Genomic DNA, 12,431 nt, shown 5'->3' on the forward strand with positions numbered 1-12,431 from the left:
TTCCCTCAGCTTCAGCGCACGCAAAACCAGAAACGGTAACTGGAACTTAAAAAGGAGGATGGTGATGGGGGCCTGGATGCTGTCGTTGCCAGGTTATGCCCCTGGACCCGTCTGCAAGAGGAATGCTGGGAAACCCAGGGCTCAGGTGCTGCTGGGTGTGGGATAAGCAAGGCAAATTTTGGCAAAATAAAGGTTTCAGAGGCAAAGACCAGCAACAAGAGAGTTGTAATTCAGCTTTCTTTGTTAAAAAAACAAAACAAAACAACAACCCAAAACATAGGACAACCCAAACATTTAACAGATTTGTTAACCACAGACATAAAAGAATCAAGAAATACTCGAAAAAAATATATCGCAGCAGACTTCTTGTTTTACAAGGCAATTGGATTCAGTTACGACTGGCTGACCCGCACTCGGGCAGTGGTGGAACAGCTGTGCTGACAGGAACACAAACATCGTAAATAGACAGCGCTTACTGTAGAAGTATTAAGACTAAAAGATATTTACCCCTTAAAATAAATAGAATGTCATCTACAGCAACACTTAAATTAGTAAAATAGTTTCAAAGCAACCAAATATAACAAAATTGTAAATCAGATCTAGATTTTCTTCTGTATGTTAAGAACCTTTTCTTCTGTGTTTAAAAAAAACCAAACCAACAAAACCACGAACTTTAGATGAAAGGTCTCTCTGACAAGTCAGATCGTTCCCTAGAAGTGAATTTCACCCTCCTTTTGTTCTGCAGCCCAGCACAAGGTCCAGGTACCGCTTAAAATTCTTGCTTTGCAAGGATTTTGGTGGGACGCGGACCTGACCTCACCCTGGCCTCTGGACAAAGAAGGATTTTTTTCCCTATGTGTGAAATCCATCCCGGCGCAGGAGACGCAGCCAGACCCCACCACGCCGAGCCCCTGCGCCGAGACGAACGCCACCCAAGGGGAATAATTTAGGTGTAGCTATAAAGTCTCTTTTAGGCCATTTAAAAATTAATTCAGTATTTAAAAAAATATTTTCTTCTTTTCTCATTAACACTTCAACAGCTGGAGGAAGCAACACCCCTTCTCTCGCAAGGAACAGGGGGCTAAAAGCAAAGAAATAATCCTCTGGACATGGGTTCCTTAGGGGCAACCTAACCCGAGCCACATTTGCTGCCACTACATCTCGCAGGCGAGAGCATCTGCACCAAACTGGGACCTCTTGGTGCCACAAAGCCCAGCAGCATCCCATGCACACCCCCCCACCCCCCCCAGCCGCTAGTTCCAGTTCGGACCGTGTAAACTGGGAAGAAACTTCTCAAGCACCGGCAAAACCAGCGCAAGGCTGGCCAGCTGTAACTCCTCCAGAAGCCACCAGAAACGGAGAGTCCCTCGAGCGTCCCTCGACGCCGAGGCTTTACGGGATGCCCTGGCACGGGCAAGTCCCCGGCGGAGGCGCGGGAGCCGATTCCCGTTGCCGCGGGGAGCCGGCTGCCAAGCCAGTCCCTGGTCGGCAGCCAAGCTCCACCGGCTCCAGCCGAAGCTCGTGGGGCTCCCAGGGCTGGCACAGGGCTGCGAGTCAGGGCTCTGCCGAGGTCGTGGCGCCGGCCGGCAGACCTCAGCACGAGCCCCGGGGTGGGACCGGAGCCGTCTCGCCCCTGGGCTGCCCTTTCCCAAGCTCCAGCGGGAAGCTTTGTTCCAGCCCTTTCCCGATGGCCAACGCCGCCTTCCCCTTTGATGTCACCAGAAACGGAGTTGTGCAACCAGTCGATGGAAAAGCTGGCGTCCCACAAGAACAGCCCCAAACAGCCGCTGTTGCGTAATGACAACATCTGGCTGCTTCCTTCTCCTTTTTTTAAATTGGATTTATTTTTTATTAAAGGCCAAGAACACTGTAACCTCAGCTGAAGGCATGGGTACCTTCCCAGACGGAGAGGAAACCTTCCCCGCCATTCCCCACAGCTGGACCAAGACTCTGCCACTGCAAACATCTCGTCGTGGCCACGGGGAAGAGCTCTGCTGCAAAGCCACTGCCCCTCAAGGGCTCTGCTCTGGGGCAGACCCACAGCAGAGGAGCCCACGGACGAGCCCAATTTATTCCCCTGCCTGAGCCGCCCGCAGGGAGAGGGCCCCGAGAGCAACCAAGCCACTTAATGAGCTTCAATCCAGTCGAAGGGTCTTTAAAGTTTGTTCAGCGGTGACAGAGCCCCTTTGAACTCAGTATCCACAGAGGGGGCCATAAGAAACAAAAGAATGGTTACCACAACATGGTATCTGAGATGGAGAACACTGCAAATACGGCAGGAAGTTTAAAAACAAAAGAAAAAAATAAAAAGAAAAAAATAAAACTCCACCTAGGATGACTGAAAGCCCCCCCATTTTTGGCCGGCAGCAATTTGCAGGGCTGGGCAGGGCGGTTCCCCTCTCAGCTGTGAAGGTTTCCGTTTAGAAAGAGGAACCCAAGGAATCGCCCGGCCGCCGGCTCCTGCCCACCCTGCCCTCCTGGTCAGCAGTCCCCACGGGATGCCGGTCCCCGAACACCCCCCCCAGCTGACTGCCCGGGAGCCTACCTACTTCAAAACAAGCGAAGAAGAGCGACAGCTGACAGGGGGTTTAGTGCAAGGACCAAGGGACAGCGGCGGCACAGCCACCCCTTGCAGAAATACGCAGCCACGGCTCCACGGCTGGACTCGACGATCTTAAAAGCTCTTTTCCAGCCTAAGTGATTCTATGATTCCACGGACACAGCCGCTCTGGCTGCGCTTGCAGAATACTGCCATGTGAAACAGCTTCACGCAGTACCTCGTTTAACTGCAGCTACTGTTCAGGAAAGCGAACTGATGGTCGCTGTGGCTGTGCGTGTCCTTAGCGAGAAGGGTTCCTCTCCCTCGGTGGGTTGCAACAAGCATGACTGATCACGGGCTCCAAAGAGCACAAGCGAACAGAGAAAGAACAGAAAAATCCCACATCCAGTGCTCCGAACGATGAGAAATTTCCTGCGAAGGCTCTGCTGCTCCCCTGACCCTCCGCGACACATCGCGTTCCACACGTGAGGAAAACGAGCAGCAAGGAGGTCGTTCACAGGGATGCATCTGCCCTTTTTCCATACCAAAATCCAGCTGCGCGTGGCCAGAACCCGGGGGCAGCAGACGCTCCTGGCTGCTGATCTGAGTTACGAGCTGGCGCGCTGGAGAGCAGAGGCTGCCAACAGCAGTTTCACCCACCGGCGTGGACATTACTTCAGTTGTGTTTTCTTTCTAAAATGAGATTCAGTTTTACCCCCTTACTCATTACCTCCCTACCCTCCAGGAAGAAATAACCCAACCTCTTGCAGCCACGTCACCAAGCCCTGGTGGAGGGGAACTATTGGGGTCAATGAATAAGGGGTAAAAAAATTAGGATTTTGAAAGGTAAACTTTGAGATGTGAGCTGTGGCTGACCAAATTCAACATTTTTGCCATTCTGTGCTGGTACCTGGTTCAGTTTCTTCCTCTATTGCCATGGAGACGCTGGCGCGATCACCACGAACACACGGTATCAACGCTGGAGCCAGCAGGTGAGTACAAGAGAGAGATCTTTAGCAGCAACTGAGGAATCACGAAAACTCATCAAAAGCAAGCAAGCCAGTTAAGGATTTCATTAAGATCAGTTAGTTAATAAAAAAATATTTCTCAGTGTGACATCTCCTCTTTGAAACCAGCGTGGGAGGTTCACCAAGAGGATATCATGTAGCGATGGTCTTCATCACTGACGAAACTCATTTAAAAGATGTGTTCAAGCCAAGCCACCCCCGTGCCTTTAGGACATTCGGACCCATTTCTGAGCTCTCTGTGGGTCAGACTGGAGTGCTAATTTACATTGGGTTGAGGTGGCTGAGAGTTAAAATCCCTTCCCTCTGCGTCACAAGTGATTCTGCTGGTATATAGCAGCACTGAGAGCCCCTGCGTTGAACCCAGGCCCTGCAGGAAACCGGCCCTGAGACCATTACAGCCAAAAACCTACAGAGGAAGGTGACAGACTGAGGTTCTCTCTCCATGAAACAGGTCCAGCGCAGGCAGCGATTCCCATCACTACGCTGCCAAAACATCTCAGCCTTCAGCTGGAAGAGGGTTCCAAAAACTGAGTTCAGGTTTTACGGTTCAGGACCTTATTTATGCAGATGCCTCTCCGCAGGCGCTGGATTGGAGATGCTCCAATTCATTGCACATAGGTCCCTGACCAGCCACGCACTGGCCATAACTTTGGGTTCTCCTGGACCACAGACAGACCCAAACCAGCTGCAACTCCCCGCAGGTGAACTTCGCTGCAGGAGAGCTCAGCGCTGACATGGTAAAGCGGCACCTGCGCTGCCTTGGGCATCTCCACACTGTGCTGCCATGGAAGAAGGAACCTGACAGCAGAGGTTCTCAGCATGGTGATTGTCTCACCTCCTCCTCCTGCCCTGCCTCAAGGCAACGGCGCCTGGCTGGTGAAAAAACAGCAAAGCACTGCACGCAGACACTCGCTGACATAGCCACGGTCCTTGTCACACGCACCTGAGCAGAAGCTGCCACCTGCTATAACATGCGCTCTTTTTCTGCTAAATAACTTCTTAAAAGGACAAAGCATGAGCTAGTACCATTCGTGTCCTCAATGCCTCTTCATCCAAAAGAACTCTATGCTAAGAGGAGAATCCAGTAGAAAGCACCAGCTCTTGGAGGATCCCGGCTTCCAAACCGCTCGGTTTACAAAAATATTGAGGAGAAAAAAGGAGATCAACAACCCATCTGCTAAAGCTCAAGCACAAAGATGATCGGTAACAGCGACCAAAGCAGCTCACTTGTGGGGAAAAGATGCTTTTGATTTCCAGCTGGCTGTCACCGTGAGCGCAGAGGCACGATGAGCAAACTGGTCAAGAAGCACAGTTTTGCTGAAAAGGTGATGCCTTTGAGCAAATAAAGCAACATGCTCCACAGAGACCAGGTTTGATTACTGGGGAACGAGAGGAATTTTGGGTGGGCTCAGGGGATGGGACTGCACCACCCGCAACAGCAAAACAAGACTGCACACGCGGATGGTGGCTTACGCTCGAAGACCGCTCCCTCAAAGGGAGGGTGTTGGTGGGGGCACCTCACCAAGCCAAACCTGGTGCTGCAGCCTTGCACGAAGGAGAAACAGGCCCCCAGGCCCTGGTTCTTAGAGCAAAACAGACCGTCTACAGCAGACCAAGACTAAAGCCAGGCTCCAGCCACCCGCGGACATCTGCCCCTGTCTCCACCCCTCAGACCCAGCTGGTCCCATCTCCACCGCATGTTCTAGAAGAGACACAGCGTAACGAAGGGCACAGCGACAGGCAATGCACAGACAGACCCGGGGGAACGAGCCGAGGTGATCCCACCGCTATTTTCTCTTTGCACAGGGTTTAGGGGCAAACATCCATTGCGCTGCCGGCAATGAGCAGGGCCATTTGGAGAGCATGGTGTTGCTCATCCCATGCTGGATGATAGCCTAGCTACAGAAAAACATGGAGTGAGCAAGCCACGGATTCAGCCTTCTGCTAATCACAATTCCCTGGGTTTATCAGGAGGATCTCCATCCTCAGGCCTGCGCCTGCCCCACTGCTAATTCACAGGGCCGTGGGATGGGCATTCTGGGGAAGAGCATCCCAGAGGACTGACAGGCTCAGCAGCAGGGAGATGGCTTGGATCTGAGAGGGAGAAGCCAGGCAGTGGCAGGGGACCCCGACTGCTCTTGTCAGGAACACAGTGGAAGTCGAGACGGGGCCTCCCCACATCGTTTCTCTGACACTGATTCTGCTCTGCCTTGTCTCACCTAAGCCACTGCCAGCGGATGGAGTCCGAAGCACCCAGCAGCACGTATTTTGGAATGAGTTTGTGTGTGTGTGTGTGTGAGCGTGTGAGCAAACATCAGCCAACCTTTGCTGCCCAGCCACCCCCCTTGCCCAGCTCAGGCAGGCGGGCCAGGCTCAGGACCACGCCGCGGCTCTGCGGCAGCCCCGGCCCCAGATGCGGGCACGTTCATACAGGTGGCAACGCTCAAAGCCGGCTCGTGAGCAGATCTGCTGTCGTCTGGGAGATCCCAGACCCAAACCGAGTAAGCCTACGCAGCAGGGAAGTGCAGCCCTCAGTATCACACACACACACGGATGCCGAGTGGATTTCGCTGCTGCCGGACAGGCAGGGCCCCTTCGCAGCTGCCGGCAGGAATTCCTCCTCCTGCCCCACGTTCGTACCAAGAACTTCTCACCATGGGCTGCTCATCTGCCAGGCTAAAGGGTGGTGATGGAGGGGCTGGAGGAGGCAAGGCAGAGCCGGGGGAAGGTGTCAGACACGAAGCAGCTCCGACGGGGTGCTCCAGTGCCTAGGTTTCGTTTACGAGGGATCAGAAGCGTTTTCTCCTTGTGTCGTCCTACAATAATATTGTGCGTTTCCTCGAGCTGAATGTCTGCTTTTCCTGCTTACGATTCCTGCGGAACCACTTCCATCAGTTTCTGGCACAGGACCGTCGCGGTGACTACGAGGAAGAAAGCAAAGTACAGGTCAGAGGTGACACGCAGGGGCCCAGCACACACCTTGGTCTCGGTTCGTGATGCTCTGCCTCAGCAGGGCCGACCCATTTCCCTCCTGACTGTGGTTCTGGGCAAGGTTACTCCACACACAATTTAAGATTTGACAGCAAACGAGCCGCGGGCTGCTCTCTCCTCATGCCCAGAACTGACAACACGTAACACTGGGAGCTTTGCTCCCGCGGCGAGGATGCTGTACTGCCCCGAGGCTCCGGCACTTCTCGACACCAGCTTCTCACTGCATGGGGAGACAGCAGCTGCCTCTGGATGCCAGAGCTGCAAGCAGCCAAAACTGAGTCAGGCACAGTAGCAGGAATGGGCACGAAGAACATTAGCCGATGCTTTCAACCCCAGTTTTTAAAACCTCAGCTGTGTAGCTCACAGCTTCTTTAACAGCTTGAGTACCCAGCACCAAACCAACCCACCACACTGAACACCAGGCAGAGTCCACTGCCTTGCACAGAGCAGGGGAAGAGCAGAGGAAGCATTTCAGATGCAAGCTTGCACAGCAAAGGTGCTAAACTGAAGTAACTTTATTTTTCCACCCATTAGTTTTGGTGGTTGGTATCCAAACACGCCTGTGCTTTCTGCTGCTTCCCTGCGTGTCTGGAGACCACAAGCTAGCCCTGCCAGGTAAAGCCAACACGAACACTAAACACACACAAAGGCAAGCTCAGATGAGCTGGAGGTGATCAAATTATCTGCAACATAGGAGTACACACATGTGTTTAAAGTTCCTATGTTTCTAGCTGGGCATTTGCAGGATTATCACTCTGTGTTCCCAGAATATTTTTCTATATTCTCCTTACAAGCCTTTGGTGGTGGAAAAGAATTAATACGGTAATTTGCCACCCAGGCACTGTGAAAATGGCTTTTCCAGGAACTGGGTCTAATAGAATAAAAAAATGAGTGTGTGAGAGAAAGAGACAGGGGGCGAAAAATAGAATAACAAGTGTTGAGCACAGTTGAAAGCCTTTTTCTTCTTCATAAAAAGCATCCAGCTAGGGCTGGGCATTTCTACCCGTCTGCTTTTCTAGGTCAGCCTGTTGTACGAGAGCTGGGAGGCGGACGGCAGAGTTTAGTTCCTCGGACAGCACGGATTGCCTTTCTTGATGCAGCTGCTCAGAGGTTACACGCGCCAAGCACAGCCTCTCCGCCCCTTCAAACACACCGTGGGGCAGTGTCAGCTGCTGGAAAACCTTACACGGAGATACCTTCAAAACAAACCTCGTCAGAGAACACTTCCAGGGGGTTTTCCCGTCCCTCTGCTCTGCTGCCACGTTTGGATGCCAAGCAGAGCTTGGACCGGATCAGAAACGCTCGCGCTGGCTAAGCGATGGATTGGGACTAATTCCGCATTTTCAGCAGTGAAATTGAAGCCATCTGTGCTCAGACTGTTATGCTGTTACTTCTTTGCCCTTCCTACACCACTGGAAAGGGTTTCTCTGCTGACAGAAAGGCTCGACCCTGAGCTTTTAAAGGAGGTAGAAGAAAGGCAGCAATGTGCTCGGCAAATTCCGCCCCACTGCACAACAACAATCTGTTTGCCAAGATTTTAAAAAAAAAAATTGTATTTGGCCCAAACTCTGCAATTATTGCAAGTCAGGGTGTGCTCTGGGTGCTTGGTAGGTAAGGTAATCATCAGGTTAAAATCTGTTACTGTTCAGATCAGAGCCAAGACACTGGAAGCCTCCGCGACACCAAGGAGAGCCGGCGCTGTTAGCTGCAGCACGCTCACCGGGAAGCTGCGACTTCGGGAGCAACAGCCAAGGCCGCACCCTTGCTCTTCACAGGTGATACTTACAGATGCCTTGGAGAACCCACTTGGGCTTGTTTTGCCACCAGACCCCGAAGAAGTAAACAGGGATCCCGCTGAAGATGATTGCAAAGCCAATGGCGCATTCCTTCGGCGTCATCCAGAAGGAAACAGCAATGAGGAACAAGCAGGCCAGGATGAAGAAAATGGGCAGGCAGACGTTCACCTGCGCAAGGAGCCAAAAACCAGGTCAGAAGTTCTCTCAGGGGAACAGGGTACGCTTTCCAGCAAATTCTATCTAGCCACACAGCCCGGGGAGGGAAGGAGTTCCTATTCCACCGTGGGACCCTATGTGGGTGGTGCTCCTGTCTGTCCCAGTGCTCTGAACACGGGGACCGTGACCTGGAACTGCCACGGGGGACGTATCGATTTAGGCAGTGCTCTTCAGCAATCTGGGAGAAAATGGAAGGAGGTAACACCTAACACACACACTTAATACCAACAAAACAAAGCAGGGAGATGTGGTTTGCCAAGATGGCGTAAACCGTTCTCAGCACCCTTTTTTTTTAACCCCAGTCCCACACTTGGATGATTCCCTACAAAAAGCACCCGTACCAACAGCATCAAATGCAGCTGCAACCGCGGCGCAAGCCAGAGCATCTTCGCTGCGGTTCCCCAGGGGCCTCAGCTACACTGCGCCGAGCAGGGCACCCACGGAGAGCAGCCCAGCTTTTAGAAGAAAAACCAAAAAAAACCCCAAAGGAAGCACCCTGCAAAGAGTTACTTTGGGAAGGCCCTGGTACAGGTCTGTGAGTTTGTGGCTCGCCGGCTGCCTGCTGCCTGGCAGAGGCCCGCGCGCGCAGGGGGACGAGTGAGAAACGCGCCCTTAAGGCAGGCAGACACGCTTGTGGGTGACACGATCCTGGCCTCGGCCCAGACGGACACGGCTCTGCCAAGCTGGCCAAGGACAAAGAGAACAAAGCTCTCATCTCCGCAGGCGTGGGTTTGTCTGCTTTATTAAAAAACTATTCGAAGTGAATTCCACGATGGTACAGAGCGTTTCCCTGAGCGCCACGGCCTGTGGTTTGTCCTGGGGAATATGTTAGTCACGGAGAGCTGCCCACCGGGCTGCCCCACCAGAACACCCCGCAGCTCCGACACCCACAGCCTCCTTCTCTCCGACGTCCCTGGGGCCGCGGCAGCTCTTCGCCCTCCTGCACCGATTCGCAGATTGTCGTGCGGTCAGGCACACCGACGTCAGCGACACCACCGCACCTCCACGCCATCCCAGCCCCAGTGCCGCACAGGACAAGCAGCCGGACTTGCAGAACCTCGCCCGGTGCCGAGAAGGGGCTGGGGGAGGACCCACCACCTAATGACCGCGCTGCGCTCACCCTGATGGGCCTTTCCAGCTCTGGCTTCTTGTAACGCAGCCACATCATGCCGATGATGGCCAGAGCCACACACAGCCAGTTGAAGAAGCTGAAGAAGTTGATGACTGAGAAAATGTCATTGGAGAAGGCATAGAGCAGAGTCATGATGCACTGCATCCAGAAAAAAAAAAAAAAGCCATTAGCCAAGGGAGAAGCAGGCAAAAATCACATACGTTACAACACTAAATACAGGTATTTTAGAATAACAGGAAAAGAATCAGCCTGATTACTGTTTACTAATTAACTGGCGCCTGAGGCAATTTCAAAACAGAAGTGGAATATGAGGATGATGAGAAGGGTCTGTCCTCCCCTCTAAGTGCACACAGAAATGGCTGTGTCTGGAGACGGAGCCCGAGTAGCTCCCCTCCAACCGCTCTGATGGGATCGCACCCCCGACCCGTTACTCGATACCAGGTCCACGCTCGTCACCGCAGACCCAGGTGCTCACCGTGAAGACGAGGGATGGCACGGGCGTGAGCAGCCTGGGGTGAATCATAGACAGGATCGAAGGCAAGTGTCCTTCTCGGGATCCCACGAAAAACAGCCTGAGGTGGGGGAGACAGAGCAGTCATCACCTCTGCAACCTTCAGCCCCGGGCTGGGGTTTGTCTTCAGCACAAAACAGTGGGGAGAGCCCAAGCTCAGCCTAGGCAGCACCGAGGCAGAAAGGCCGAAATGCCCAGGCTCCCCACAGGTTTTCCACCTCAGTGGTGCCCTGCACGATGCCAGCTGTGCCCTTCTGCTGGTCACTGGTTCAGGAGCGGGGGCCTCTGGGATCAGACCCCAGCGAGGGGTGTTCTGCACATACGCAGTGGGAAGTCCCTGCCTTAGAAGGGAGGTAGGAGACGGACAAAGAATGTGAGAAAAGATGTATTTATATCCTCCTTTCCAGAGAGAGCGATTAAGCGACTTTCCTAAGATAATCTGGGAGATGTGTCAGAGCTGGAACCGCCTCAGTCCCCATCCTGCCCCATCCTTTCTCCCGTTTCTAGAGAGATTCTCAGCCCTGAAGTTTCATAAGTTTCTGCTTTTCATTAAAGCCACGTTCTCAGGCAACGCCGCTGAGCCCCAAGCCTGTGTGTGTTTGTGTTCCGATAACTTCAGTGGGACTTTGCCTGAGGAACAGAAGACTAAGATCACTGAAAAGGTCTCCTTTAAACTGGACATGGTTTTAAAGTCTTACTTTTTTTTTCCCCCCACATCCCCCACACGGCCTCCAGACCCTTTACACTCTGTGTCTACCCACAGCCGCTCTTTGGAGGACAACTCCCAACGAAGAGGCTTTAAGCATGACTTGTAAACAAACCCCACAAAGTCGGCCAAGAAACCTACCGGGAAGAAGTGAAGAGAGATCCATTAACGGACCCAAAGCACGACAAGCCAACAAAGACGGGTATGATCCAGGACATGACACCAAGGTGGTAGTTCCCAAAATCCTAAACGAGGGGCAACAAGACAGACATTTCACACCCAGAATGTCCAAAAGAACTCAAAGCTGCCTACAAAGACTTCATATTTGTAGAAATCTGAACAAATGACATGGCTTAGTGCTGAGGCTGTTACGGAGTTTTCCATATCGCTGCGTGTTGCTCCTCCTTCCTGATAAAGCGTATCGTGGAATTGCAAAAATATCAGCAGAAAGCCCTTCCCTTGGAGTCAGGATGTGACATTTATCAGAACGGCTATCCAAAAGCTCAAGACCAAACGGGAACTGCGAGGAGATTCAGACACGCAGCAACTGCCAACTGCTGAGCAAGGACCTGGGACCCAGCCCTGAGAAACGCAGTGACCTGGAGCTGTAGTTTGAGGCCACAACCTGACCCCGCACTGCTTCGCTGCACTTCTGGGCCAACACCATTATACTGACTTCAAGACTTGCAAAGACACACGACTAGAGCAATGCAATACAGACAATAATAATAATAATAATAATTCAGCACTGCGTACGTGGAGGTTGGAGCCAGGCTGGGTACCAACCCGAAGGATGGAGCCGCCTCCTGAATGGCCCAGACCAGCTTATCCCGGACTGGGAGACTCCCCTCGAAGCACTGAACAATGCAGGTCACACTGTTTGCAAGGTCATACCATGCTGCTCACTTCTGAAGCAACCAGGATTCCTAACCGCAGTGGCATTTTAATTAATAGAAGTATTATTTTTCTCTCTTAATTAAAACAAGGAAGATACAGAGGGAGAACAATCTAGTTCAGTATTGACTGAATGACCTTTTCCCATAAATATCATGCTCTGGTAACTGATGGTAAGTCATGAGGCCAGCAGCAACCTTGCATATTTACGAATTAAGAGCGGCGTTAACTGTCTGCCCATCCTTACTATTGTCTGTGATTCACCCCACTTGGTATCACACTGTTCTTCCCCGCTCCCGTCACCGTTGCTCTTTATCTCCTGTCAAACACCAGCTTTTCTGTGAGCAGCCATGATCAGCGGGAACAAACGAGGAGATGCATGTGGAGATTGTAAGTCTGCTTTAACCAGCGCTGGAGAACAGATGAGTCACATCAGAAATGCCCCCAGCTTACCACAGCCACGGCTTCGGACGTCAGCATCTGCTCCGTCGACAAGGTCGTGAAGTAAGCCAAGTTTGTCAGCACATAAACCAAAGTGACTACGGGGAGCGAGATGATGATAGCCAGAGGCAGGTTTCTAGGAAGAAAATATAAATTGTAATGGAGCACAGCAGTTCG

At 52.4% G+C, this 12,431-nt stretch overlaps 1 protein-coding gene across 1 annotated transcript in view; it reads right to left on the minus strand.

Moving 5' to 3' along the window:
• Positions 1-215: 215 nt before the first annotated feature.
• The window catches only part of SLC7A5 (solute carrier family 7 member 5), a 42,409-nt gene continuing 30,193 nt past the window's right edge, over positions 216-12,431 (minus strand). Inside the window, exons 5-10 of the mRNA XM_009934490.2 lie at positions 12,267-12,390; positions 11,061-11,164; positions 10,178-10,274; positions 9,691-9,840; positions 8,345-8,522; positions 216-6,488 (exon numbers count right to left, since the gene is read on the minus strand). Of these exons, the coding sequence (XP_009932792.2) occupies positions 6,433-6,488; positions 8,345-8,522; positions 9,691-9,840; positions 10,178-10,274; positions 11,061-11,164; positions 12,267-12,390 (709 nt within the window). The 3' untranslated portion in view covers positions 216-6,432. The remainder of the gene's footprint in view (positions 6,489-8,344; positions 8,523-9,690; positions 9,841-10,177; positions 10,275-11,060; positions 11,165-12,266; positions 12,391-12,431) is intronic.

Source organism: Opisthocomus hoazin, chromosome 12 (genome assembly GCF_030867145.1).
Source record: "Opisthocomus hoazin isolate bOpiHoa1 chromosome 12, bOpiHoa1.hap1, whole genome shotgun sequence".
NCBI classification, from domain to species: Eukaryota; Metazoa; Chordata; class Aves; order Opisthocomiformes; family Opisthocomidae; genus Opisthocomus; species Opisthocomus hoazin.